This window comes from Pygoscelis adeliae, unplaced genomic scaffold (genome assembly GCF_000699105.1).
Source record: "Pygoscelis adeliae isolate BGI_AS28 unplaced genomic scaffold, ASM69910v1 Scaffold298, whole genome shotgun sequence".
NCBI classification, from domain to species: Eukaryota; Metazoa; Chordata; class Aves; order Sphenisciformes; family Spheniscidae; genus Pygoscelis; species Pygoscelis adeliae.
In genome coordinates, this window is record NW_008825303.1 from 3915387 (window position 1) to 3942679 (window position 27293).

Here is a 27293-nt window from a genome sequence, read left to right on the forward strand (position 1 = left end):
TGTAGCGCTTCCCGAGCATGAGTTCAGAATGAAGCGGCGATTGGATGAGCAGGAGTCACCCGTGTATGCGTCGCAGCAGAGACGTATCACCAGCAGCACCGAAGCTTTTCAACACCAGCACCGCGTGCTTGCCCCGGCACCTCCGGTCTATGAGGCGGTTTCGGAGACCATGCAGTCTGCCACGGGGATTCAGTACTCGGTAACTCCCAGCTACCAGGTACGTGCGCTCGTCCCGTGGCTGCGTCTCGGGGGATCAGCTGCGGCCCTGCTGATGATGGTCCTGCGTGACCAGCCAGCACCGTGTCATTTCACGGTAGAATTCTGTATTTGAGACAAGGCTTGCTTTGGTAACCAGGGCTTCCTGAAGGAAAAACAAGATTGGACAATGTGCTTATCGTACATCTCATTTTAAGCACTTGCTTTAAGACTATCGGCTTCACTCATGTTCAGCGCCACCTGAACAAACCTGGTGTCATGTGGCTTTTTTGAAGGTGATTCTTTTAATGATTCTCTCAGATCACGGTCTCTGAATCCTAGAGGCAAATGCATGCAGGACTTTTTCTCCATTTTTCTTTTCTTCACCGGGAAAAGGTTTGTTCTTGGGGTTGCTCTGTCACAGGCATATGATATCTTGGATGATATTAAGCTTAACAGACTGTATCAGATCAGCATTTAGATTGGAGACTTTCAGGAAAATTGAAATGTTTCGGAAAACGTTACCCCAGAGTCATTAGGTGGCACTTTTCCCTCTCTTCCCTCCCTTGCAAGGAGCTGTCAGCTGGGGAGAGGAAAAAAAATGTACTTTAAGAGTGCACTGGAGATACCCCCCCGCAGTGAAAGACCAGGGAAAGGCTGTTCCTGTGTTACTTGGCTTTGCCATGTCTTTGCCGTGTCGCATCTTCCACGCTTGTGTTGCTGGTGAGCTGCTCTCCCTGTCTAGTGCCTGATTTTACACACAGCTTCTTCCTTACTTCTGCAGAAGGGATGTTCACGCTGATAGTAGCAGCCGCAGAGCTGAAGAGCTTGCAGGGACTGGAAGAGGGTGTGTTTATGCTGGCAGTCCTTCCTAAAAAGAACTTGGATGGACCAGCAAGCAAATCGTTTCTTGTTCGTGAGAAGGATTAAAAAAAGTATATCCCACCTAAAAGAGGCTTGGATGGAAAACTAAGTGTGTGTAAAATGAAAAGTAATTTAGTCTTAAAAAAATTTTTAAGGGCTCTTTTAATGGATTTTCCAAATTGAAACTTTTCTGGTTTAATGTATGAAGGACACCCGAAAAGTGCATGCCTTCTGTTCCTTTCCCTGTTTTTCTAGGGGAGATACCAAGCTGAGTTTTCCCCTGAGTCTGCTGGTGCCAGAGAGCCACAATTTGACTTCCAGTACCCAAACTGAATGGCAAGAGTGTAGAAGCTCATAAAGATTCATTCATTCAGATTATTGCTTGTGACACGTAAGTGTCGTAGAGAAAAGAGAGAACCTTGACTCTGTCAGACTAAAAATCCCGTTTTATGCCCCTTTTGCGGGTCTTTATGTTAGCGTTAGTGACTAGACAGCCAGCGAGTCTGCAGGCTGGAGAGAGCCTGCGTTTGTAACGTGTTTGCAGAGGGGGCTCTCCTACGTTTGGAGTATAGGATCAGAGTTGTCTTGTTTCATTTTTAGGTCTCTCTGGGTCATTGTTGAAGAAAACAAAAGATATTTTTTGAGTAAGGTTGTTAGCAGTCATGGTTAAAGGTCAAACCGACTGCGTTCTGCTTCCTTAAAATTTTACTTGTATGCCTGGGTTTGGGGAGACCGATCTTGCTCTCTGCCCGTACAGCGAGCCGAGGCGGCCGCGAAGCCGTAGCCGTACGTGACGTCCTCTTTGCCTTGCCAGGTGTCGGCCGTGCCGCAGAGCTCGGGCAGCCATGGGCCAGCCATCGCAGCCGTCCACAGCGGCCACCACCACACCGCGCCGGTGCAGCCTCACGGGAGCCAGGTGGTGCAGAGCCACACACACCCCACCCCACCAGCCGTGCCTGTGCAGGGGCAGCAGCAGTTCCAGAGGCTCAAGGTAACGCTGAGCATTGCTGCCTTAAGTAAACCAACCTTTTTGGAGGGGATCTGCTGTCAGGCAAGAGGAGCTCAGCTAATAGTTGTTTTATTAAATCGGTGTTTGAAATGAAAGTGCGGTTAAACTGGGTATGGGGATGCGTAAGTAAGCTCCTCCGCTTCTGGGTGAGAGCAAGAGGGATGAAGAGCATTCATATATACCCAAGACGTATGGCACTAGGCGCGGAAAAGATCATCCCACGTTGCCTTTGGAATCCAGCAAACTTCAGGGAAAGTTTTTATAGCAGCCTCGAGGAACGGGGGAAGTTGTTGAAAGTGTTTCTTTCAAATTGCTGACCTGACTTGTGGAATTGCTAGGTCTGTGCCTGACGCCTGGGGCAACCGGGAACCTCTTTCTATTCAGCGTGTAGGGGAGGCATCCCTGCAAAGCCAGCTTTCTTGACAAAGCTTAGACGCTTCTCCTGTTTGGAGGACTGTTGAATACAGAAAGGGACTTCTCTTTCTGCTGAAACCCTGGTGTTTCAAATACCGTAATAAAAAACGGACTTGCTAGGAAAAGGTTGGGGGCAGGAAGGAAAAGGGAGAAGTATTGCTCAGAGTATTTGTATGAATGGGTTAAATTACCAAAACATTTGGTGCTTTTCTGAACACATGGCATATGTGGGTGGTTGTGTGGGAGTAATTTGGGAGTAAGGAAGGCTCTATTCTTGGATTATGTGCTGTAAAATCCTTAAAAAAAAAAAAGAGAAAACTCCACCAAAAATAACCCCTTTAAGTAGCTACATTTGGTTCAGCTCTAGCGAGAAGGCACGTCTATATGAATTGTTGCCTATTTCTTAGTCTCTTCCAAACACGGTGCAAGTCTCTTCCAGTTTCGGTGGAACCCACTGCCTTGTTGGGTGAGAGGCCCTTTCCTTTTGCTTGAGTGTAGGACACTTCATTTCTAGAGACCTGAAAACGGTTTCAAAATGTGTGGTTCTTTCTCCCAGTGAAATCCGTGGCAAATCCTCCGCCGATGCAAGATTGGGGCCACACATGACAGTCTCTCTTTCTTTGCTGTCGTTTTAATTTCAGAGGAAAGAGAGGTCCTGTGTGTAGCTCTTGCAGGGGACGAGCGTGCGGCCTGGCTGTCAGAGGCGGTAGGGACCCAGAGCTCTCGCTTTAGGCTGTGGCTGTTCTTTCAGTACATCTGACAATTGGGTGTTGGTACACAAACGGTTCATAAGCTCCTTGCTGTTTGAGGTGTAAAACAATTTACCGCCCACAGTTGCCATTTTCGAAATCTTTATATGTCGAACTGAAATGTCTGGCTTTTTGGAAAAAGTGCAAGTGTGTACCTGGCAGACATCTACTACACTGAATATGTCATTTCCACTTTCTGCTTATTCTTAGACTTCCATAATAATTTCCACATATGAATGCAGGAAAAATACTCAGTCTAGTTCTGTTTATCCTAGCAGTCACTTCAGTGATGGTAAATTTGGAGTATGTTTTGTTTTTTTTTTTCCCCCTGAGTAATTCTGCTGATCTGTGTCACTTTTTTTCCTTTTTGTTTCTTTTTGGTACAGTTTTATCTTGTGAGCCAGGAGTGGGGAGTGAGTATCTCTTATTCAAATGGTGCTGGTAGTACACTAACCAGGCTCATGATCTTTTGCTCCTTAATTCCCTGCCCAGGCTCAGGGCTAACAGCTGTGTTTTCAGATAATGCGTGTTTTGCAGAACAATGGGAGGTGAAATAAAATCTTCTCTGCTAATGTAACTTGTCTGTTCTGTCTCCAGGTGGAGGATGCATTGTCTTATCTTGACCAGGTGAAGCTGCAGTTTGGTAGCCAGCCACAGGTCTACAATGACTTCTTGGATATTATGAAGGAATTTAAATCTCAAAGGTAACAAGCTGCATTTTGCTTCTTCCTTCCAGGTTGGGAAGAGTGTACGTGGGCATGGGAGCACAGAGCAGGAGCTAAATTCTGTCCTTCCGTGCGCAGAGTAACACACCTAGCAGTAGCGTAAAAGCAGTCGTGTGCTTTCTTTTCTGAAAGTTAAATGCGTCCCTTCAGTTATCCTAAATCTCTGCTTAGAGTGGGAGTTCACAAGTTCAGCCTTGACAGCTGATTCATCTGGTTGTCTGCCCATTAATAATGGTCAGACCTGGGACTAGATCTCATAGATATAAAATGCTGCCTGGGCTAATAAAATAAGTCTAATGTCATTCAGTAGCGTATTTATAGGAATCAGTTTTGCATTGTTTCATAGGTTAGAGGTGATAAGGTAAAAAATCTAACGGGAAATTCTTGCGTGGAGAACTGGGTGTACCGCTGGAAGGGTCTCTGAGGATTGTGACACTTTGATCTTACTCCTTCTTCAGTATTGACACTCCAGGAGTGATCAGCCGCGTATCGCAGCTCTTCAAGGGCCACCCAGACTTGATCATGGGTTTCAACACCTTCTTGCCGCCTGGTTACAAGATTGAGGTGCAGACGAATGATATGGTGAACGTGACGACACCAGGGCAGGTTCACCAGATCCCCACTCACGGCTTGCACCCCGCGCTCCCCCCCCCGCCCCCCGCCCCAGCCGCAGCATCAGTCGCAGCCTTCAGCGCAATCGACCCCAACACCAGCACAGCCAGCGCCGCAGCCACCACCTGCCAAAATCAGTAAGGTGAGAGACTTTGAATGACGTACACTGGTAACACGGGGATCCTGCTGCCTCCAGCTGAAACTGGTATGGAGCTAGAGAGTGAAAAAGGAACTTCCACGCTGCTTTTTTCATAGTATTTGTGAACCTGCTGCGTGTGTTGTGCTTTCTGCTGCTGGATTAGTTTCTCCTTTTCAGACTTCGAGACGCATCCTAGTTGATTTGACAATAATTCAAATAAGCCACCTTAAGGGTTTGGAAAAGCCTTGCTGCTTTCAGCAGGGAACTGAAAGATGCTTAGAGCATCTGGTGAAATGCACACGCGTTATTCAGGGAGTGATCCAGCAGCCCCAGGAAAAAGGTCCCTGAAATGCATTTGACTTTGCAAGAAGGGCTTCCTAATTAAAGCACCGGGCACGTGTTGAACTGCCTGCTTTTGTGTATATCGTCTCAGAATAACTGAAGTCCCAAGAAATACCTCATAAAACAGAGGCTGTGGTAAAGATGTTGCTCTTGGTGTGAAAGTGTGCGTGTGTGGTTTCAAATGCTTGGGGCAATTAAGCCTTTAGAAGAGCTTGATTAGTTATTTGGTGGATTTTGCATTGCTTGAAGTCTTATTTTCAGATTGGACGTTTTTTTGTGAAAGACTCTAGTTCAGCTATCAGCTGGATGGGTGCAGGAGTTACTGGCAAAATCTAAACTGCAAAAGTTCAGGCAAGATGACCGCGGTGTTTCCTTTAGGTATCGGTTTGTGTGCCTGAAACTGAGACCTTTCAATAACAAAGGGAATTTGACTCTCTGCTTTAGATATAATCCAGATGCTACTGTCCAACAGATGTATTTTATGTGATTGAAAACAGAATAGGATAATATAAGAGGCATTCAGGGAGCTTAGTCTAGATAAAATACTACGTATTTCAGCCTCAAAATGTGGGAAGATTTGAGAGCCTTAGGGAGGGAGAGAATCCCCAAAGTTTCAAGGGTTAATCTCTAAACTGTACAATTAGCTAACAATTGGCTGGAAAAGAGGAGAAAAAAAAGAAGGAATATGCAGTTAGAAAGCAGCAGGATTTAAAATGTGGCAATAAGATGATCTCTAGGCAAACACTGGTGGGACTTGCAACCTCCCTGTTCAGAAATGGCAAAAATGCTAGAAGATTTGCAAAGCTGAAAACCGCAAAGCTAAGGCATTCTGGAATTAACTTACCAGTGCTAGATTTCAAGGCTTTTCTCCGAAGAAGTAGTACGTGCTCTCGGTGGAGAGGTAGCAGTCTCTTTCTCATCACTGTGGGCTAAGTGGTTTTCTCCCCGTGTCATCATCCTGCAAAGAGTTGAACTATTTTTGCTGAAACTTTAAAATGAACCTGAGGGACATGCTAGATATTGAGGTGAGATGTCCTTACCAGACAGGTAAAGTTGTAGGTAAGCAAGGCAGGATCTTGTAATAGGGTGCTTCTGGCCATCCTAAGACAGTCATCTACGCTGTCAGTAGTGAAAGCTCTGCGTAGTACACGTTTTGAAGTTTGGAAGGTGGCAGGAATGAGTACTTCCATTTGCATTTAAAATTGCCACCTCAAAACTGCTGCTGAATTTTCCTGTGGTTGTTAGGTGTCTATTAAGAGTATTCAAAATAATTACTCTGAGCCTTATCTGCCTGCTCTTCATCTCAATATTGAAAGAAATTCCAGTTTTCCCTTGCTGTTGCCTTACTTTATGCATCCCAGAATTCTTCACTAGGGGCAAAATAACTCGCAGTGTTGGAGCAAGCCATGCCTGTGCATTTTGGCTCTGTTAAATTTTTGAGATAGTATGTGTCTCTTGTCAGATTTCAGTCAAAAGCAATTAGCAAGGAAAAACAGCTGTTAATAACAGCAGCTTGAATGGTCCGGGTGTTTTGTCTTCCTGATGAATTGTAGTTTCTACTGGCCCACTAAATATTGATCTATTTATTTGCTTTGGATAATAGTTTTATTCCTCTTAGTCTACCTGTATTTGTGCTTCTGTTAATCTTTAAAACCCAACTCTGACTGTGAAATGGTACTTCTTAATTTTGACTCTTAACAGCAGTTTCTGCTTAGACAGCCACTAGGAAATGTTCAGTTTATGAAAGATATTGTTGAAATTCCCTAGACCTGTGAAGGGAATAATTGTTTAGTAGCAGTTTGAAAAGACTAGTCTTTTAAGGAAGCGCAGCAAAAGTCGTCCAGGGCCAGTATATGGGAAGAGGTTGTTTAACTGGATGTGGTAGCAGGAGATTTTATCCCGTTGTGATATTCCAGCTCAGAGGTATCTCTATCGACTCCACGTTGTTCCACCGTTGGCATCAGATAGTTATATGCTGGGTTGTTTCCTCTGGATGGGGTCCATATGCGGAATAAAAATGCCTTTATTCCAAACGTAAAGGAATCTGCTAATTTCTAACGTGGCTTCTTTTCTTCTTAGCCATCACAGTTGCAGGCACATACTCCCGCCAGCCAGCAAACTCCCCCGATTCCACCATACGCATCACCACGCTCGCCACCGGTCCAACCTCATACGCCTGTGACAATCTCTCTGGGAACCACGCCGTCCCTGCAGAACAATCAGCCCGTTGAGTTTAATCATGCCATCAACTATGTCAACAAGATCAAGAATCGGTTCCAGGGACAGCCAGACATCTACAAAGCCTTCCTGGAGATCCTCCATACATATCAGGTGAGTGTTAACAGTGCAGGCTTGAGTGTATGTGTGGTTATTTCTCTTTCTTTGCCACGGGGGCTGACTGCGCCTGTCCCAGAGTTGCATTTGGGTCTTCTGCTGGATTAGCATCGGCCAGCAAGCTGAGCAGAATTCTTGCAAATTAGAAGATTACGTAGCAGCATGAAATAATAGATTTCAGTCCATCGTCTTTATTTGCAAGTGTCTGAAATGCCTTTTTAAAAATCGTATTTGGCGTTTCTCTGAGCGTGGCTCAGGAGGAGACAACATGGCCGGAGTACTATGTTAAAAGTAAAGAAACTCCTTCCTTGATCAGTGTCCAGGGCCGGCTGGGCATTTAGTATGTATTTATAGTATATATATGTATTTTTTATATATATATATAAGAATCATACTACTAATATAGTATCATTCTTTACGTAGGATGTGGAGACCTTTGCTGTTTCATTCTTTGTATCGCTGAGGGTTTGGGGTTGTTGGTTTTTTTTCTTTGTCGCTTAAATAGTTCGTGCGTCCTTTCTTCTGACGCTTCTCCTCTTTCCTGTGACAGAAAGAGCAGCGTAATGCCAAGGAGGCAGGAGGTAACTACACGCCGGCTTTGACGGAGCAGGAGGTGTACGCGCAGGTGGCCCGCCTCTTCAAGAACCAGGAGGATCTGCTCTCGGAGTTCGGGCAGTTCCTGCCTGATGCCAACAGCTCTGTGGTGAGTCTTCTTGGAGATAGACTGGAACTGAAATACCTAGTGGAAAACTGTCCTGTATGTAGCCAGAGTTCAGAAAAATGTGCTTTTGCTGTTTGTTTCTTGGGTTTTTTTTGGAGTGATCTTTTACTGAGCGTGGGAATGGGGTCAGGGTGATAGACGGTGTTTTCTGGCCATAACTTGTCTTTTAAATACAATCCCTTTGCCTAAAAGGGTTGTTCTAAGACTGCGATAGCTGCGATAAAATACATTGGTCATCTAGAGCTAGGAGGAGCAGGCATATTTTTTTGCCTGGATGCGTGGAACTCAGCTCTAATGGTCTTATGGGTTTGTCTCTAAATAAGCTGTTAAGTAAGACAACTGCAGAGAAAGTGGAATCGGTAAGAAATGATCACGGTGGCACAGTGAAGAAGCCACAGCTCAACAACAAACAGCAAAGACCCAACCAGAATGGCTGTCAGATCCGACGGCACTCGGGAACTGGAGCAACCCCTCCGGTGAAGGTAAGAGCGTGTGCTGCTCGTTCGGCAGCCCTGTTTTTCCCAGGAGGCTGTGGCAGAGCGGGATGCATTGTACAAGTCTGTGCGATTTTTTTTTTTGCGGCGCAGGCTGCAGCTTGAGAAAACAGAACTTAGTGTGTTTCTGAGCGCAAGGCTTTGTCTCTGATTTTCACAAACTGATGGTGTTATCTGTACCTGAGGGTGGTAATAGTTACTTCACTGGCTTGGGAAAAATAGGGCTTTCCCCCCTTTATTAGGAGGCCGCAGAATGCGTGGGAGTAGTTTTATTGATTAATAAAGCGGTGTTTGGTGATGAGGGGGAGACGTGGGGTGCGGAGGCAAAAGTCTCAGTAAAGCCACAATATAAGTTTGTCTAAATTTGTAGCGATGTTTCTAAGGCACGTGGGAAGATGAGCGGAGGGAAAAGGTGTGCCCGAAAGCTTTATTGTAGTAGAACTTGGAGCAGATGCAGTGGAATTGTGTTTGCTCATCTTTCCTATGGTAAACCTTATAATACAATGATGAACGATTATTCTCTTAGCAGAGTTTGCCCTTTTCAAATTACGCACGTTTTGAGAGAGCAAGGCTTTGTAGTATAATAAAAACGGTCTCGTGGCCAGGTGGTTTAGTGTTTGTGCATTAGGGGCAAGTTCGCCTGCTTTATTTGAAGGTGGTGTATTTTGCTTTGTGATGAAAAGCATTAGCACAGGTAATTGTATCATTTAAATCCAGTGATTTACTTCCCCTTCTGCCCTTTCTCCTCCTCTTCAAATAAAGGGCAGCAAAATAAAGCAAATTTTGGAGGCAGCTTTCGGCCTTTCCGAGGATGTGGAGTGCAGTGCTGGTGTGGGGAAAATAAAGGATCTTGCAGTGGAATGCAAGAGAGAACAAGGAATACGCTAGTTTTAGGGAGGTATAAGACTTAAAGAACTGGGTGAGTGATAGGAAAAAAAACAGATTTATTTTGGTAACTCTGCAAACTAGTTAGAAAAATAAGATACGCCACAACCAGTGACTGTTTCAATCAAGTAGTTACAGAAAAGGATGCAACAGTGTATTAAAAATACTTGGAGTTTTATGCTACTGATTAACCTTTAGTAGATTAACTTGTGACACACGCTTTCATGCGAGTTTCCTTCCAAAAAAACCACCTTTCTTTTTATTTGAAAGAAAATGGTGGGGTCAGGAAGCTGAAACCCTTGTGTGATAGATAATCAAAATATGGCAACTTGCTCTGCTGAACAGCCCTTTTTTTCTTTTTCTTTTTTTTTTTTCCTCTTGCCTTTCTGTTTTTTGTTAACAGAAGAAACCGAAGCTGCTTGGTTTAAAAGACCAGTCTTTGGCAGAAGCCAGCAAACACGGTGTGGGGACAGAATCTCTCTTCTTTGAGAAGGTGAGAAGCAAGATTCAGAGAAAGCCGTCTCGCGTCATTGATTTATGTTCTTAGCATGTATACATCCGGATTTTTATCACAGTGAAGTATGTGATATATATATACCACCCTGATAACATTTGTCAGCTTGACCTCAGACGTATCGTGCAACCTCTAAGTCAGATCCATTGAATTTTTTTAAAAGGCTGGTGATCTTTTTCACGTGGATATTTGTGTCTTTTCCCCAAAGGTCATTCTCCAGCTTTTCACCCGCTACTGATGCAGTTTATTTGCAGGAACGGGATTTTTTTCCTGTAACGCACACTCCAAATTTTTTTTCACCTTCGTGAAATCCCCGTACAACCGATGATGTGCGTGGCGTGTCTTGCTGTGTTGGCACAGCTTGCTGTACCCATCCGTGACCAGCTGCCTGCAGTGTGGGAGCTCAGTTTACAAAGCAGCTGATTCACGTCGACGTTGGGTTTTTTGGGTCCCCCCCCGAGAGATGAATCTAATTAATTGCACAGTTGTTACCTGTTGCTGGTTTACCCCACAGAACAAGTGAAGGACATGTGGGATGTTTCCAAGGGGTACCTTGGTGTCTTCCCTAAGACGTCCATACGTTTCCTTATGGCTCAGAGGGGAGTATACAGTGAACGTAAATAAGCCTTTTAAGTAATATTCATGTGTCGCTGAAAGTCTTGGTTGCTCCCTGATGATGTGATGCATTTTGCAGCATGCTGTAGACCAGATAGTGGTGACTGGGAACCAGTCTATTGCTCGGAGGGTGTGTAGGTGTTAACAATAGTAAACCGAGAAATCCCTGCTGTAGAATTATAACCGTAATGACGAATATCTTACTGATGATAGATCTCCGTCTGATGCGTAGATGCTAACTGTTCTTGTGGGAGAGGTAATGGTGTTGGGATGAATCGTTTGGTTTCCTCGCACTGTGAAGATAAGGGTTACAGAAGCTGGCTTGTCTGTGATAACCCAAGCTGTAACACAGGCAGAGGCTGGAGCAGTATTACCCAGGGCACAGGTCTCTTATGCCTGCTCCCTCCTTGCAGTATTCTCTGGTGTTTAAAGGCAGCCCGGGTGAGTTTGTGGTGCTGCAGTTATGACTGACGTTGTCCACGATTCCAGCATTTCGTAATCCAGCTGTTAGGGGGTTCTTTGAGGGATTTCATTCTTCGCTTGCAACTCCTTTCCTCAGAGTAATGCACCGGGTGCTGGTGCTGCAGGGCACAGCCAGCACGGAGATGGCTCACGTCGGTATCTGTTTGTCTGGCCCTGTGTACGGGGCAAGTTACCCTCTGTTCAGCTCCCTTAAAGATTTGCGTTCTCATTCCATGTGTAATATCCGTGCATCGGCGGGAAGCACAGTGTTGAATCCAGGTCTCCTGGACAGCAATAGCGTACACAGCTTGATCTCACCCTGACAGCAACTGTTTTCCTCTTTTTCTTCTCTCTATAAGGTCCGCAAAGCTCTGCGTAGCACAGAAGCATACGAAAACTTCCTTCGCTGCCTGGTTATTTTCAACCAGGAGGTGATCTCCCGGGCTGAGCTCGTGCAGCTCGTTTCTCCATTCCTGGGGTAAGTGGAGGCCATTTCCTTACGTGAGGTGAGAAGTTTAATCCACTTGGTCTGTTTCTGTTGCAAAGCCAGGAAAGAAACGCTAACCTTTGTGGTCGTTCAGGGGAATGCATCTCGTGTGGTTGCGTGGCACGGAGGAGGAGGAACGCCGCTCTGGGAGCTGGGCAGTGGTTTCTTGGGCCACAAAGTACATCTGAGATGGAGTCCCCCTGCGCTGCCCGCTTCCTCCGCTGTTGGTTGGCTCGACTTTTATCTGGATAGCCTGCCACAGCTTAATTGTCTGTCCGCTAAATGATTGCACGGGTTGCTTCTGTGGCAGTGCGTTCTCTGATCTCCTATTCCCTCCAGCTCGGCCTGAGTGTCAGGAGTGTACGTGGTGAGGTGCCATGTGCTGCTGCATGGGCAGGAAGATACTGGTAGCTCTTGGAAGCCCTTCAGTGGCTAATACTGTGCAGGTGCCATGTGCTTTAGGCTTTCAGACTTTTCCTTTATTGGAGCAGGACAATAAGTGCCCTGCTTCAGTTTTCTTTCCTACTTCATGCTCTTCTGCACTGCCCTTTCCTATTCCTTATCCGAGAGGAGGTGAGAGAGGGATTCCCAGCTATGTCTTGGCAGGCAGGCAGCATTCAAGAGCAGTGCTGGTACTGCTTGCTGTGTTTCTTCCTTTTTCAGAAGAGCAAACAGAATTATTTAGCAGTGTGCTATTACAGTCTCTTGCTCTGGAATCACGGATTATTTCACTCAAGAAAAGACTGGCTGTCTAATTACATAGGAAATGTCCCCTAAAAAAGAGTGCTGATACAAACTCACTAAAATTTCAAAAGAGCAAGAAGCAGATGAATTCTGTCCTGTAGCCAAAAATGATAAGGAGTACTATAGTTTAAATAGAAATTCTGACTTCCATAATTGCCAGTAGTGTACGGAACAACTCTGTATTAATCAGCTAAAACCGACCGATATCCTCTCGTCAACTTTGGGCAGCAAGATTTTAATGTTCCTTCTTCCTGCGAATTGAGTTCCCGGTTCCGAGGGAGAAGGCAATAGCAACATAAATTGGGTTCAGGACCCCTTTACACTAGCTGCTGTGCAAAGAAACTGCCCCAAGGAGCTTCCACTCCTTCTGTAGCTCCACTGGAATTAGTCGGGCATCAGTGGGATGCTACCTTTAGCTAGGAAAGGTGAAGTATTCGACCAAAAAATTTGGGATTTCTTTCATCTACCACCTGTGCTCCTAGCTGTAAGGGTGAATGTCTGTATTGGGAAAGGTATAATACAGCTTTCTTATTCTGCAGTTGGACGTTATCTTCTGTCATGTAATGAAAAAGCAATAAATGAGCAGTGATTCAATTAGCCTCAATAACAGGTTCAATTCGTCGTATTGCTGGAGCTTTGCATGAGGTGAAAGGAGTTGAACAGATGCACTGTTTTAGACTAAGAAATTCTTCGGAAAACTTTTCTCTGCAAGCAGGCGAACTTGGGCCTTGCGGGCAAAGGCTTCTTCACAGTTTGTGCTGGTCTGCCTAGTCCGGGAAGGCAGCACTGGTTGAAACGATTGCTCAGCACTGAAACCTTTTGCCGTGTAGTTACAGAATCGCTTTTCAGTTTCTTCTTGCTGCTTTCGGAAAGGAAAGGCCTGTTTTAAGGTTAAGAACGTTGGCAAACAACTAGGGATGTGGCCTGAGTTCGCTACCAGGGTAGTCTGGGAGACCTAGATGTGACCCTGCGACGGGTGCTGCCCCTGCAGTGAAAGCTTTGGCTGCTGTTCCTTACTTGTCTCGCGGGGACTGTCCCCACAAGGCACGTGGAGGATGCATCGGTGGTTCTCTGTGTATCCTTGGCAATATGGGGGGATAATACTAAAGCACCTTAGTTGCACCAAGAGAGCGATCCACCACCTGATCAACAAACAGGTACTCGCTTCCCGTTGGATCAGGCTCTGTGGAAGTGGGATTGAGCAGAGAGGGTCCTTTCTCACCAGATTGATAATTCAGCGGGTCTTCTTGGACACAGTCTGTCTGTAGCAATCAATTCTAGCCTCAGCATCACAGCCTAGCGGTGTTTGTTTTCTACTTAGCTAGTTTCTCACTTCAGTCTTTTTATTTTTAGGAAATTCCCAGAATTGTTCACTTGGTTTAAAAACTTTCTGGGGTATAAAGAGTCTGTTCACATGGAGACATATCCGAAGGAACGGGCTACCGAGGGGATTGCCATGGAGATAGACTATGCCTCCTGTAAAAGACTGGGCTCCAGCTACCGAGCCTTACCCAAGAGCTACCAGCAACCCAAGTGCACGGGGCGGACTCCGCTGTGTAAAGAGGTAAGGTGCTCTTGGATGGGCATTGCGTGGCAGGGGAAGGCTATCCTCAGCCTTCTCGGAGGGATAGAGCAAGGACGAGTGGAACAGAAGAACAAGATGGGGAACTTTATTTTGTATCCCTGCGCTATGCTGAGAAGGTTGCCGGGGATGTCAGGGCACGTCTGCTCTCGTGCAGCAGAGTTGTGCTGCTGCCTGCACCCCAGAACTGGCGCTGGGCATGGAGCTGGGGCCAGGCAGCTGCCTGTTGTGGTGGATCTGGTTAGCACGCTGATCCAGCACTGAGCCATGCTGCTCCTGCACCCAGGCGTGTGCAGGCATACCATCCTGGCTCGGGATCGTGGCGGTACGTGTCGGAGCCCGAGGTGAGCACACCCTGAGGTGTTCCTAGTGGCCAGTGAGCACTTGGCACACCTGCAAACACCTGGATTGCGTCCAGAAGCTATTGCACAGGGTGAGGCGTCAGTCTAGGAATGGGTTATGCTGGAAGCTGGCTGGGAGATGCGATACCCACGTGGCTTTGATGGCTGGCATCAGCTCTTCTCCAGTGGTGCTTGTGAAAGGGTTGCATGAAGCACTGGGGAGCAGCTGGAAAAAAAAAAACCACCAAATAGTTGTGATGTTTAACTGCTTAAATAAAATGCAGGGGCATTAGATACGTATGATGTTTTACGTAGTCTAATGTGTGAAAAGAACACTAAGATGACAAACTTAAAAACTCTGAGCAGGAAATGGCAGAACTAGTTTTCTGCACGGTCTTAATGTGATCTCAGGGATCTTTTATAAGGCGGTACGTAATTTGGGATTATTGCTACCTTTTTACCCAAATTCCCACTTAGTCTCCTTTCAGAGTTGTCTCTAGCCCAACCTTAAAAGAAAATTACATTTTCTGTAGACAGATTCTCCCACATACCCCTCACGTGCTTCTTTCTTTCTTTCTACCTGAAATGCTAAGAAGACCTCTTGTCTTCAGAAATGGTGCGTTGCTTCGGGAAATCGGCTCCCTACAGGGAACCAGCCTTCTTGGTCAAGAGTCAAAGCTGGTCTCCCAACAGAGTCCTGCAGGATCAGATGTACTCATTGAGTCCTTTAATGTGTTGTAATGACCTTTTGATCAAAGTGGGAATGATACTGGCTGATCCTGTTCCTTCACTGGTGTTGAAAGTAATATTTTGGAGGTGAGCAAGCAGGACTCTTGCTGAAGGCCAGATAATAAACGTGCCGCTTAAGAGCGTTCACCAGAGGAGAGGAGAGGCCCAGAAATCCCTTCCCTGGGTGACCGCAGTCAGCGGATGCCACCCGCAGCAAATAGCGAGGAGATTGCCGTTTGGGAACATTGTGGGTTTTGTGTCCTTACACTCCTTGAGAGATGAGGAGGGTGAATGTGGGTGACCAAGTCACGCAGACAGCAGTGGTGATAGGTGTTCAGCTGAAGTGGTGACAAGACAGTGAAAACAACCTGGGCAAGAGACAATTGTTAGTTTTTTAATCTAAGTCCTGACATGTCTCTCAAAAGTGTCTTGTGTGATGCAGTTACGAACTTTTCTTCCTGTGAGAACCTAATGACTCAGTTGTTCAGGCTTCAGGTTTATGAAAACTGGGCCTGACTTCCAAGACTGCCTGCCAAAATCTTTGTTTCTTTGCCTTTGGCCTCTTTGAGGGGTTTTGGTTTTTTTTGACTGTTCTGTTCCTGTTTTGGAGGTGGTGAAAGCTGCAGGTGCTCTGCTGCTTTGCCAGGAAAGGTGTTGCTGGGGTATGGATTTATATTCCCAATTAGCCTTATTTGGAAGTAGAAACCACGTACTGTCTAACAGTCATGTCTGACGTGATGACCACCCAGTGTTGTCAATGGTGAATCACACACATGATGAACCAGCTGGTTGCAGCTGACTAATCCAAAGTAACGGAAAAGCTCCTTTCACCTTTCTTTTTCTCTTCCCTTGCAAGTTGCATCTCACAGCTCCAGCTAATGAATTCTTTCGGACTGCCTGGACGTTTCGGTTCTGGCTGTTTGGGGTTGCCCCCTGAATGCTGGGCTTTGGAAGGGGCACGCAATTTTTGCAGCTGGGGAATTATATCCTTCCATCAGAAGGTTGGGCTCAGCCGGACGAGTGTGACCCCCTCAAAGACTGACCGTGACTCTTGTCTCCCCCTGTCTCCCTCAAAGGTTTTGAATGACACCTGGGTCTCCTTCCCGTCCTGGTCCGAAGACTCCACGTTCGTGAGCTCCAAGAAGACGCAATACGAAGAGCACATCTACAGGTGCGAGGATGAGCGTTTCGAGGTAAATTGTTTTTCCTTGATTCATGTCTTGGAAAGCTTGGGGTTCTGTGAACAGTTAACGATCTTGATATAATTATAACTTTAATACTACTGCTTAGAATCTGTTTTTATTGTGTGTCTGTCACCTGTTTTTTTTGCATAAAAGCTTGTGTTCTCGCAATGCAAGAAGCAGCGGCTGCATAACCGCCTCGCTCCAAGCTACCACCCCTGCCCCTCACTTTTTGGGCAGAGCTCTTTGTTCACACCGCTCCAGATGAAATTGTTCAATGGCCAGCGTATAATCGATGCATCTTTTCTGTTCTTGCTGCCCACATAGCGCACGGGAACGTGCATTCCCCTGTAATAATCTGAAAAGCGATACATTCAGGATGTTAAATGATTGACATCTTGACTTGAAATGGAAGTTAGCTTGGCAATTACCCGAATACGCTCAGATTCAGCACGTCCTTTTGTAGAGTAACTGTCAATTGTGTTCTATTCCCAGGTGGAAAATGTAATTTCCTAACAGTATCGTTCTGGTAGCCTTTAAATTCTTACGCAATATTACCTAGGTAGCAGATAAAATATAATTGGATTATTTTAGAGCAGCCGAACATGGAAACCACTGCTTGAGAACATCTTGTTAAACATGCACAGCTTCTTGTTTCATGTCACTTAAATGTTAGCCTCTGTGAAGTATCATGTTTTATCTATTCAACGATGGCTAATGCACTGTTCGCTTCAGCTGGATGTTGTCTTGGAGACCAACCTGGCAACGATCCGCGTCCTTGAGGCAATCCAAAAGAAACTCTCGCGCTTGTCTGCTGAGGAGCAGGCCAAATTCCGGCTGGACAACACTCTGGGTGGCACTTCGGAGGTGATCCACCGCAAGGCTCTCCAGAGGATATATGCCGACAAAGCAGCCGACATCATCGATGGACTTCGGAAGAACCCATCCGTGGCTGTTCCCATTGTACTGAAAAGGTACTGACTGCTCTAGCACCCTGCCCCGGGGGCTCTACTGAAGGATAACGCCCCACACGTGATCCAGATTTATGTAAAAGTAGCTAATTTCTGCCCCTAAAGGGTATGACCTCCACAAGGCTGTAATTTAAGAAGTGCATTTTATGTTCTGGTCAGTTGCTGTATTTCATAATAATCACCTAGAAAGAGGGAATTACCCTTCTGAAACAAAAACCTTACCAGCTCAGCTGGAGAGATGTAGAGCTTTTGTTGTCTCCTCTTTAAACCTTATTTCTTCCCTGGTGTCAGCATCGTGTGCAAGATGAGGAAACTGTATTGTGTGGATTGATCCGGGGCTAAATTTGATCCCTTTCCAAATCCCGTGGCTGTACGTGACCGTGGGCTCAGATTGCGGAGGCTGGGTCACTCTCAGATTCCCAGTCCGGTTTCTGTTGTCAACCTCCCCATCCTCAGGCAAGAAGAGGGAGTGGATGCTGCAGCTCCTTGGGGAAGCTCGAGGAGATGTGTAAGGAGGAGATAGTCTTCTCCAGACACTTCCCATCTCTGTGGGACTGTCACTCCTGTGTCTCAGGGCTCTGAGAGCTGAGGTAACAGCCTTACCCAAGATACCTCCAAGGTCACAGCTTCCCCACCTGGCTGCAAGGACACTCTTCCTGTGAGCTGGGTCTTGAGCTGCATCGGGTGCTTTTCTTGAGATACTGAGTTGAGGTTCAGGAGTCCATTCCCAGGAAGCTCAGGTTGCTGCAAGGCACTAACGTTGTTAATCATCCAAACTAAGCTACTCCTTTTCAGCAGCTGGAGCTACGCGACTTCCTGGGGATTTCTGAGAGAGCTGGGCCAGCTCTTGTGGCTCTCCTGTCCCTTCAGCCCCTCTCCCTGCTGCAGACGGTGGGGCTGGAGGAACGCTGAACCCTCTAGCTGTCCCGGCATGCCGCGGGGGGAAGCACAAAGCCTTCAAGCTACTTTGTTCCTGAGCCTGTGTTACTTAGATGGGAGAGAACTCCAGAGGGGTCTGTTCAGAAGAGTGTGTGCAGGGTGCCCCTCCTGCAAAGCTCCGTTCTGTGGGACGGCTTTCATTTATGCCCATTTCATAAGGAGTTCAGCTCTTCTCAACACTGGCCAGGAACCACGGGCCTAGGTTTTCCTTATGTGCTCATACTGGGACCTTTATGTCTCTTAGCTCACCCTTGTTTTCTTGATCCAAGGCTAAAGATGAAAGAGGAAGAGTGGCGAGAAGCCCAGAGGGGATTTAATAAAGTCTGGCGAGAGCAGAATGAGAAGTATTACCTGAAATCCTTGGACCACCAGGGCATCAACTTCAAGCAGAATGATACCAAGGTCCTGAGGTCAAAGAGTCTCCTCAATGAGATTGAAAGCATCTATGATGAGGTAAGATGGTCACCAATAGTTTCCTTCCCTCAAGCTTATGTAGTTTGCAAGTGCAGTTTCAGTTCCTGTTCCTCACCGCTCGATGAGAGGGGAAGTCTGCGCCACTGGCAGAGCTTTCTGAAAGGCTCTTGGGTGGAGAGGGGTGTTTGGGACTAATTTTTGTGCCGTGTTTCTCATTTGTAGAGGCAAGAGCAGGCTTCAGAAGACAATGCTGGAGTCCCCACAGGCCCACACCTATCACTAGCCTACGAAGACAAGCAGATCCTGGAAGACGCTGCCTCTCTCATCATCCACCACGTGAAGCGGCAGACGGGAATCCAGAAAGAGGACAAGTACAAAATCAAGCAGATCATGTATCACTTCATTCCAGACCTGCTGTTTGCTCAGCGAGGTGAACTCTCGGATGTGGAAGAGGAGGAAGAAGAGGAAATGGATGTGGACGAAGCTACTGGGGCTGCAAAAAAGCACAACGGTGTTGGGGGCAGTCCTCCCAAAACCAAGCTGATGTTCAACAACACGACGGCCCAGAAGCTGCGGGGCATGGATGAGGTCTACAATCTCTTCTACGTGAACAGCAACTGGTACATATTCATGCGGCTGCATCAGATCCTGTGCTTGCGGCTGCTGAGGATCTGCACCCAGGCCGAGCGGCAGATCGAAGAGGAGACACGGGAAAGGGAGTGGGAGAGGGAAGTGCTGGGCATAAAGCGAGACAAGAGCGACAGTCCTGCCATCCAGCTGCGACTGAAGGAGCCTAGTGAGTGACTTCTGGTGGGAGGCTGGGGAAGAAATGCTTCTATTCATAGTGTGTTGGCAGGGCTTACTTGGCGTCTTCAGGCATGTTACAGCGGTGACCCTTTAAAACAGGAGGATCTCTCTTTCACTATCACTGGGCAGCACTGAATTCAGGGAGGAGATGAGAAGGTGTGGGGTACGTGGGACTCGAATAGCAGAATGGTAATATGCAGCAGTTATTCCATAAGAGCTTTCATTTTACACTTGCATATCTAAAGTAACCTTGAGTTCCCTAACTAAAAGCTTTTTAAAAAGTTTTTCAGAAATAAAGACCTCATGGAGGAGGCCAGAGCTAGAAAGCAAGAGATTACGAAAGTACCTGTGGCCTTAAAAGGACTCATTTAAGTGTCTGTGAAAGACAAACTTAAGTCTATTCCAGTAACTCTTCAGCTTGACTGGGTAGTCTGAGGACCAAAACTCAAAGCAACCCTTCCTGGGGGTGGTGCGTTCATCTCGCCCGTTCTCTCTCGTTGCAGTGGACATCGATGTTGAGGATTATTACCCAGCCTTCCTGGACATGGTGCGCAATCTCCTGGACGGGAACATGGACTCGTCGCAGTACGAGGACTCCTTGCGCGAAATGTTCACCATTCACGCCTACATCGCCTTTACCATGGACAAGCTGATCCAGAGCATCGTTCGACAGGTGACTGCCGGCAAAGGCTGGAGGGTGGATGGTGCAGGGTAGAGAAAGTAGCCGGGTTGTTTGCTGCAGTGAGAGCCCAGGCCCGCAGCGGAGGGGGAGTGTTGTATGCCTAACCAGGGAATTTCAGGGTTAAGCAGGTAAATTCTGGGTATTTTTAACCCAGCTCTAACACTGACGTAAAGAGACGTGATACAAGGTAATTTCTGATGTATTTAAATTATTGAGAATATCCTCTCTCTGCGTATAGAGTTCTCGCTTTGTTTTCCAGAAGCTTTGGGATATAAGTGTTCAACTTCAAAGCGTCTCCAGAGCTAATCTTGCTTTGACTTTGAAAAAAGAATGAAATGGCATTTAAATAATTCCTTTCCTTTTCACCAGTGTTGTAGGAGCAGTGCATGCCTTTTCTGAAAAGCTTTCTCTCTTTTATCTGGCTGTTTGAGTAGCTCATTTTGGCTGTTAAACTCTAGTCCTTTTATTGGGCTGGTAGGAAGAATGCGTGACCAAGGGAAAAATTCTTCATGTGCCTTTTTGTAGCGTAAAGAACAAAAACAGACACAAGGGGCTGGAAGTGGAATGGCTTGAAAGGCCTTTCCTCTTTCAGAAGGGTAGAGCTGCTTTTCAGAAGCCCTGTACTTCAGTCCAGAGATTACCTGAATTCAAAAGACGGTCGAGTGACTTTCGATTTTTAAACTCGTACAGAATAAGGACTTGATACCCACCCCTCTCCTCAGACACAGCAGCAGCGCCTTGCTGTGGAGGGGATATACCATGTCACGGTGCTCTAGCCCATCCTCGCCTGCTGCTGATCAGGATGTTCCCGGCCCGTAGGTTTTCTCTGAGTAGCTGTACTTTGCCACCTGCTAATTTTTTTAAAGATACTGTGGTTTTTTACATAGCCGCAGAGATCATCTGCAAGTGGAAGAAGCTACTAAAAATGTAGCCTTAAACTCATGCTTTTTCAGCCTTTTTTTTTTTTTTTGCTTGGGCTTAAACCCACGGTTACATCTTTGTTTCTTTCTGTTCTGTGCCGATGGGCCTGTAGCAGACTCCCTGATGAACGCCTTCCCCGCGCGCTTCCTTTTTGCAGCTCCAGCACATAGTGAGCGATGAGATCTGCGTGCAGGTAACAGACCTCTACCTGTCGGAGAACAACAACGGAGCAACAGGAGGTCTTCTCGCTTCCCAGTCTTCTCGTACTCTTCTGGAGGTCGCGTACCAGCGCAAAGCCGAGCAGCTCATGTCAGAGGAGAACTGTTTCAAGGTAAAGCCGGGCTGCGAACCGCGGTGTAAAAGCAGCAGGCAGTGAGGGGGATGCCTTTTAAGAAGGGAGAGGCACCAGTCCTTTAAAAAAGGAGCCTTGTTTAGGCACCCAAGAGCCCTGAGGACTTTCTGTAGCTCTGAAAGTTGAAAGGAAAATTCTGGTGGCGTGTCCCCAGCTTTGGCATGTAGGTTAATGCTTCTGTAAGGGCCCCTCGGAAACGAGGTTTCAAGGAGAAATATATTTCCTGGAACAGCAATGAATATCCCTTGTGCTTCACAACGTCTTTGGATTGTATCATGCTGACTGCTTTTGCTGTCACCGCTTTTAATTTGTTAGCTCAAACTCTCCCATTTCTCTTGTGTCTCAACCTTTGTCGACTGTGGGGAGATCTGCTAATACTGACTGGGCATTAAATCATTGCTGACTGCATACGTTGCTACATAAACCTGGTGCACTGTGCTAATCAAATCCATACTTCCTTTGCCTAAGATGCAGGAAGTGGTCAGGCCCTTTCTCAGCGAGTAAAGTACTTCGGATAAAAGCCTGTGTGTATAGTCTCTCTTCCCTTGCCTTCAAACTTATTTTGGGGGCTCAAGAAGGACCCGCACCACTCAAAAGCAACAACAACAAGAAAGATTTTCAAGACGCTTTACAATTTTTCTGTTCCTCGGAGACCGTGCAACTTGGCTAGTGTTTCCCTTTGCTGTCAGGCATGTGGGAAGCACAGTTTTTTCCCTTAAAACTATGCCAACTTGCTTCGTTCTCCCCTTTGCCCCAGTGAGAAGTGGAGGTTGCTTTTTCTATTTGAAACCTCTTACTGAAGCCCCTTCTGCCTTTTCTTTATAGCTGATGTTCATTCAGAGCAGAGGTCAAGTTCAGTTAACCATTGAACTGCTGGACACAGAAGAGGAGAACTCTGATGACCCTGTAGAAGCAGAGGTAAGAGCAGCTTGTCCAGAGAGCTGGCTGTGATGGTCAAGTGTGCACTGGACGAGGGTGTCCGGTTGCCTGTTGTTGTGGTCCATTAGCACAAGATAAAGAAACATCAGGGACGCGCCGTAAAGCTTTCAGTGATGTGAGTAGGCAAATCCCTCCTGGTTTGTTTTGTATTAGAAAACCCTCAGAACCGTACAGAGAAACGTTGTGCCTGCCTTTTTGGGGATAAGATGCACGAAGCCTTCAAAAGTGACCTTGTGTTCATCCGTATAACTTGCAGCTTAGCCTCCTTAACCATCCCATGCTGTTTGGTGGGAAGGCAGTGGCTGATCTGTGCTCTGTGCTCGCTTCCAGCGCTGGTCGGACTACGTGGAGCGGTACGTCAACTCCGATTCTACCTCCCCTGAGCTCCGGGAGCACCTGGCCCAGAAACCGGTCTTCCTGCCGAGGTGAGTGGCCAGGCTGTGCTGTGAACCCTACCCGATGGGCCGTATCTGGCAAGAGCGACTGCGCTCCATCACAGTGCTGGGCGGTCAGTCTCGCCTGTATTTTAATGCTACGACAGAAGCCATTACCCTGGCAGCGTGGTGTAGAGGTACCGTGCTGCTGTTCATCCTAAAAGCCTGTGGGTCAACCCCAGGCTCCAGCTCTCCAGTGACTGAGAGGTGGCATGGTCCACGGGTGGCAGAGAGGGCGAGGGCTGGTGACTCGCCAGATTGGTTTTTTGGCAGTCCTGCCTTGGCTTACAGTAACCCTCTACCTGAAAACAGTGGGTGCCACGTCAGGGCTTTTCATGAGCAGGGAGTTGATTGCACAATAGCCGTAATTTCAGAAATAAGATAAACCCAGCGGGCTGACCTGTTGTAGGGGTCTGAGCCTGAACGACTGCAACGGGCAGTTGTGCTCCAAGCTGTTTGCCGGGCTTTTGAGGGGCCAGCACGGATCTACCACCTACGTCCAGTCGAGTGAGGTGTGAGCTAGAGGGGTGAGCACTAATTCCAAGAGGGGTTCTCTGGTTTGCAGGAATCTGAGGCGGATCCGTAAGTGTCAGCGTGGTCGGGAGCAGCAGGAGAAGGAAGGGAAGGAGGGAAACAGTAAGAAGTCCATGGAGAACGTGGAGAGCTTGGACAAGCTGGAGTGTAAATTCAAACTGAACTCCTATAAGATGGTGTACGTGATCAAATCGGAGGACTACATGTACAGGAGGACCGCTCTGCTGCGAGCTCAGCAGGTAGGAGTGAGCGGAAGGACTCGGGTGGGCAGCTGGTGTTTCCCGGGACCCCCTGCTCCCAAAGGTCAGGTGGGGAGAGTCAGATGAAACATCCTTGGGGATCCCGATCGGTAACATTTAGCGGTCTTTTGTGTTGCCAGGAGGATGGTGTGCTCTTTTGTCCTCCCAAGGCACTAAAGATCTTCTGAACGTTCCTAAGGTGTAATCTTTTCTTCTTCCGCCTCTAACTCTCGTCGTCCTCCCACCTCTCCTCCCTTCTCTCCAGAGAGTTTTATTATGGTAGGACAGCTCTCAAATTTCTTCCAGGAGGTACTTCCCAGGGGTGGCGTGCCCCCTGTTTTAGGGAAGACCTGTCTTCTGCACGTTCTTGTGGTGACGTGTGAGAGCGCCTGTTCTTCCAGGGCTTCCCCAAAGAGGAATCAATCAGAGTGCAGAGCATCAGATGCCTTCTGTCCCCGTGGATCCCTCTGGGTACCATCCCCTCATCGTTTCCTGTCCCCACAGTCACGGAGAGCGGGAGTCCTCAGGTCGCTCCCGCACGGCAGCGTGAGGCAGCAGCTGTAGAAAAGCTGGTTTTGTGGCAAGGATGGGCAGGGTGAGGTCACCCATACAGAAAAATCCCCGTGGCTATTTTTCCAGGACTTGGAAGTCCTGGACCCAAGGGGTCTGTGACATCTCACATCTAGCAGTCAATGCTCATGATTGCTGATTTTAAATTGGAATTCGACTTTTTGAAGTTACTCAAATTTGCTTTTGGTTCTCCCGTGCCAAGAGTAACCGTCGGGCCCAGGGAAGGAGGGAGGCGACTGGGATAGGTGGGGAGGCAGGGGAGCAGGAGGGAAGGAAGTGTCAGCTCTCCGGCTGTTCTTGAGCTGTAAAGGTTGGGGTTTATTCAAGGCGAAAACAGCATGTGACTCCAGATGGGCCAAATTCAGGAGGGTTCAGTTGGAGAAAGCCGATTTGGTCTTCTGAACGCTTTGACGCTCGGTTACTTTTCTGATCCCGTGGGAATATTGCCATCCAATAGAGAAAACCGGGGAGCTTTAACAGCAAACTCCAGACCTAGTCTGGCTATTTAGACTTGAGGTTTGAAATACTTCGCTATAATTTTATTATAATCTACTTGAAACACAACGTTAAGCAGAGTGCCATTGCTTAGGATGTAAAAGAAAGTGAAACCTGCCCGATTCAGGCAAAAATTACTGACTTAAGCAACTAGAAGCAGAGGTACCTGAGAGGCTCTGTCAGCAGTAGTCTCTTCTGTAGCTGCAGAGATTGTTTTCAGTTCATTTAATTATTTGCTTTTCTGAGCAAACTACTGATCACTGAGAAAATTCACTGGGCGATGGGGGAGTGGGAGAGGTGCGCACTGCTTCCTGCCTAGTAAATCATCCTTCACAGCTCCGTTTTAGTCATGTATTTAGACTTACAAAACAACTACTCACCATCTCTTCTTTGCTGATGAAATACAAACAGTGGTTTTATTACGTTAGTTGTGAATACCGGTTTGACAAAATTACGTCAGGTGAGAGCGTTTTGTTTCAGTAGTGACTCTTTAAAATGCCGATACTGAGGAATTTGATTGAATTCTATCTATCCCATTCAACTGGCGCAAACCTCAAGGCAAAGTTGTATCATACACAGGATACTAGGTGCCAGTGTTTGCCACAGAGAATCTGAACGTCAGTCAAATTACTGAACTTTTAAGTTTATAGCATGCAGCATAGCCCCTCGGTTACTGAAGTACACCGAAGGAGCTGCAGAAGCTGCACTGAACTACAAGTCTATTGGATTTAAGAGTCAACACTGAGAAGCAGTCAGTCTTTAGGAGAAGAACGAAACAAATAATAAAATACATAAGTGTTTTAATCTTGAGGCATAATTATATTTGCTGTTTTCAATTATGACTGTAGTCATGGTTTTCAAGCCATGGTTTTAAACCATCTGTCCTGGATTTTGCATTCCTTAAGCAGATGCTTTTACTCAAGATGCGCGCAGTTTTTCCTCTCCTGATGCTTCTGTTAAGCCAGCGGTTCTCAGACCTTTTAGACCTGACCTGGTTCTTACTTTTCTGTAGCAGTTGGGTCCCCTGACATGTGTAATGCCTGTTGAGCTTGCTCTCTCCTGGGACTGTGCCCCTCTGGAGGGGCGGCCTGGAGGCGGACCCCGAGGGCTGGGGAGAGCAGGGCTTGCCTGGTCGGGGGTCTACCTTGACCCCTGGCTGCTTGAGGGGGAAGAGGCGGCAGCAGCATCTTTTGGGCGATGCAGAAGGGACGCAGTGCTGAGCGTGCAGCTCTTGGGCTCCCGCAGGGTATGTTCTGTGTCCCCAGCCTGAGAGCCGCTGTATTAAACAAAGAGCAGAAATCCCGTGGTATTCCTGAGTTCGTTTTGCCGCTGTAATTGCCTTGGAGAGGAGACCCGGGGGCCTTTATCGGAGCTTTTCCTCCGTTGTTAGCAAGGGCTGGTGGCTGCATTACAAATTCCCTCTGGCTGTTGACCCCCTCGGTTGCGTCGGCTGGCAGCCGAGCTTTGCGTAACGCTGCGGCTTTGGGGGACGAAGCCGCCTTTTTGTAACACCTCTTCCTATTTCCGTAGTCCCACGAAAGAGTGAGCAAGCGGCTGCACCAGCGGTTCCAGGCCTGGGTGGACAAATGGACCAAGGAGCACGTGTCCCGCGAAATGGCAGCCGAGACAAACAAGTGGCTAATGGGCGAAGGGTTGGAGGGCTTGGTGCCCTGCACCACCACCTGTGACACAGAGACCCTGCACTTTGTGAGCATTAACAAGTACCGCGTCAAATACGGCACAATATTCAAGACACCATAAAACTCCGCCGGGGCGAGGGAAGAGCCCGGGAGATGTGTGTGTGTGTGCGCGCATCAAGGAAAGGAGGAAGATGCCTTTCTCCCCTCACTGTGTATCTCCGTAACATGGCCACTTGACTAGTGTGTGGCTGGTCAAAACTGGTCCCGGCGGGATCCCCTGTAGGGACGCGGATCTCCGCCGGCGCCCGCTGGGACCGCGGGCCGCCGGCCCTTTGACTTCAGCACGCGTCCCCGGAGGGCGGGAAGGGACCCTTCTCTGAACTGAGCCATCCCAGAGAAACACAACGAGCTCGTACACACCAGCAGTGTTGAGGCTTTGACTCCCCGGAGGCCCTGAGCGGCGAGGGAAGAGAACCGGAGGCTCTCCACGACCGGACCGCTTGGTTGTGTCCCGAAATCCCCAGGTGCCTGTCGCGACCGGATTCTCCTCCCTCTACGCTGCCGCCAGCCGGCCGGGCTCCTGCACGGGGCCGTGGGGCAGCCCGACGCCACCTCACGGAGCGGACCCTGGGTTCCTCTCGCCTCCCTCTCCTCCCTCCCAGGCTGGACTCACCCCGTGCAGATCGGTCTGTCCTTTCTAGTGCCAGTGGAACTGTTTGGGTTTTTTTTTTTGTTTTGTTTTGGTTTTTTTGTACCTGCTTGTTTACTAGTCTCTCCTAGTGCCATGCACCAGCTTTTCACACACATGTACGTACACACACACAACAGAGAACAACACAATTTTAACATGTTCCCCTCCTTTTTTGTAAATAAATGTACAAATTGTCAATTTTTTGGGGTTTTTTGTTTTGTTTGGGTTTTTTTTTTATTAAAGGAAGTATGCTTGATGTGCTAGCATAACTGTACTAGCTTCTTGTGTACCATAGTACCAGGTGGCTTGAGAATTAGTTCCGACAGACAGACCGACGGAGACATTTATTACACTTTTTACCAAAGGGAGTTATCATTGTAGTGCTTTTGTGTGGAAACTTTTTTCTCCTTTTTTTTGTAAATAAAAATAATGTCTTTGTTCTTAACTGGAGGAAGACACTCGCTCACCCACAGCCCTGTTCCTGGTCTGAAAGGCACTGTGCAGCATGCAGTTTTTGGGGTGGGGAA

At 47.4% G+C, this 27293-nt stretch overlaps 1 protein-coding gene across 1 annotated transcript; it reads left to right on the forward strand.

The window, feature by feature from the left end:
* SIN3A (SIN3 transcription regulator family member A) lies at positions 1-26960 on the forward strand. The gene is given in 21 exon segments (XM_009330078.1): positions 1-217; positions 1874-2050; positions 3829-3935; positions 4415-4609; positions 4611-4710; positions 7129-7380; positions 7934-8086; positions 8428-8586; positions 9887-9976; positions 11434-11552; positions 13659-13869; positions 16034-16150; positions 16874-17112; positions 18318-18501; positions 18685-19258; positions 19773-19942; positions 21030-21203; positions 22050-22142; positions 22494-22588; positions 23163-23370; positions 25966-26960. Coding segments are annotated over 21 exon segments (3837 nt in total). The 5' UTR covers positions 1-28; the 3' UTR covers positions 26197-26960.
* The last annotated feature ends 333 nt before the right edge of the window (positions 26961-27293 follow it).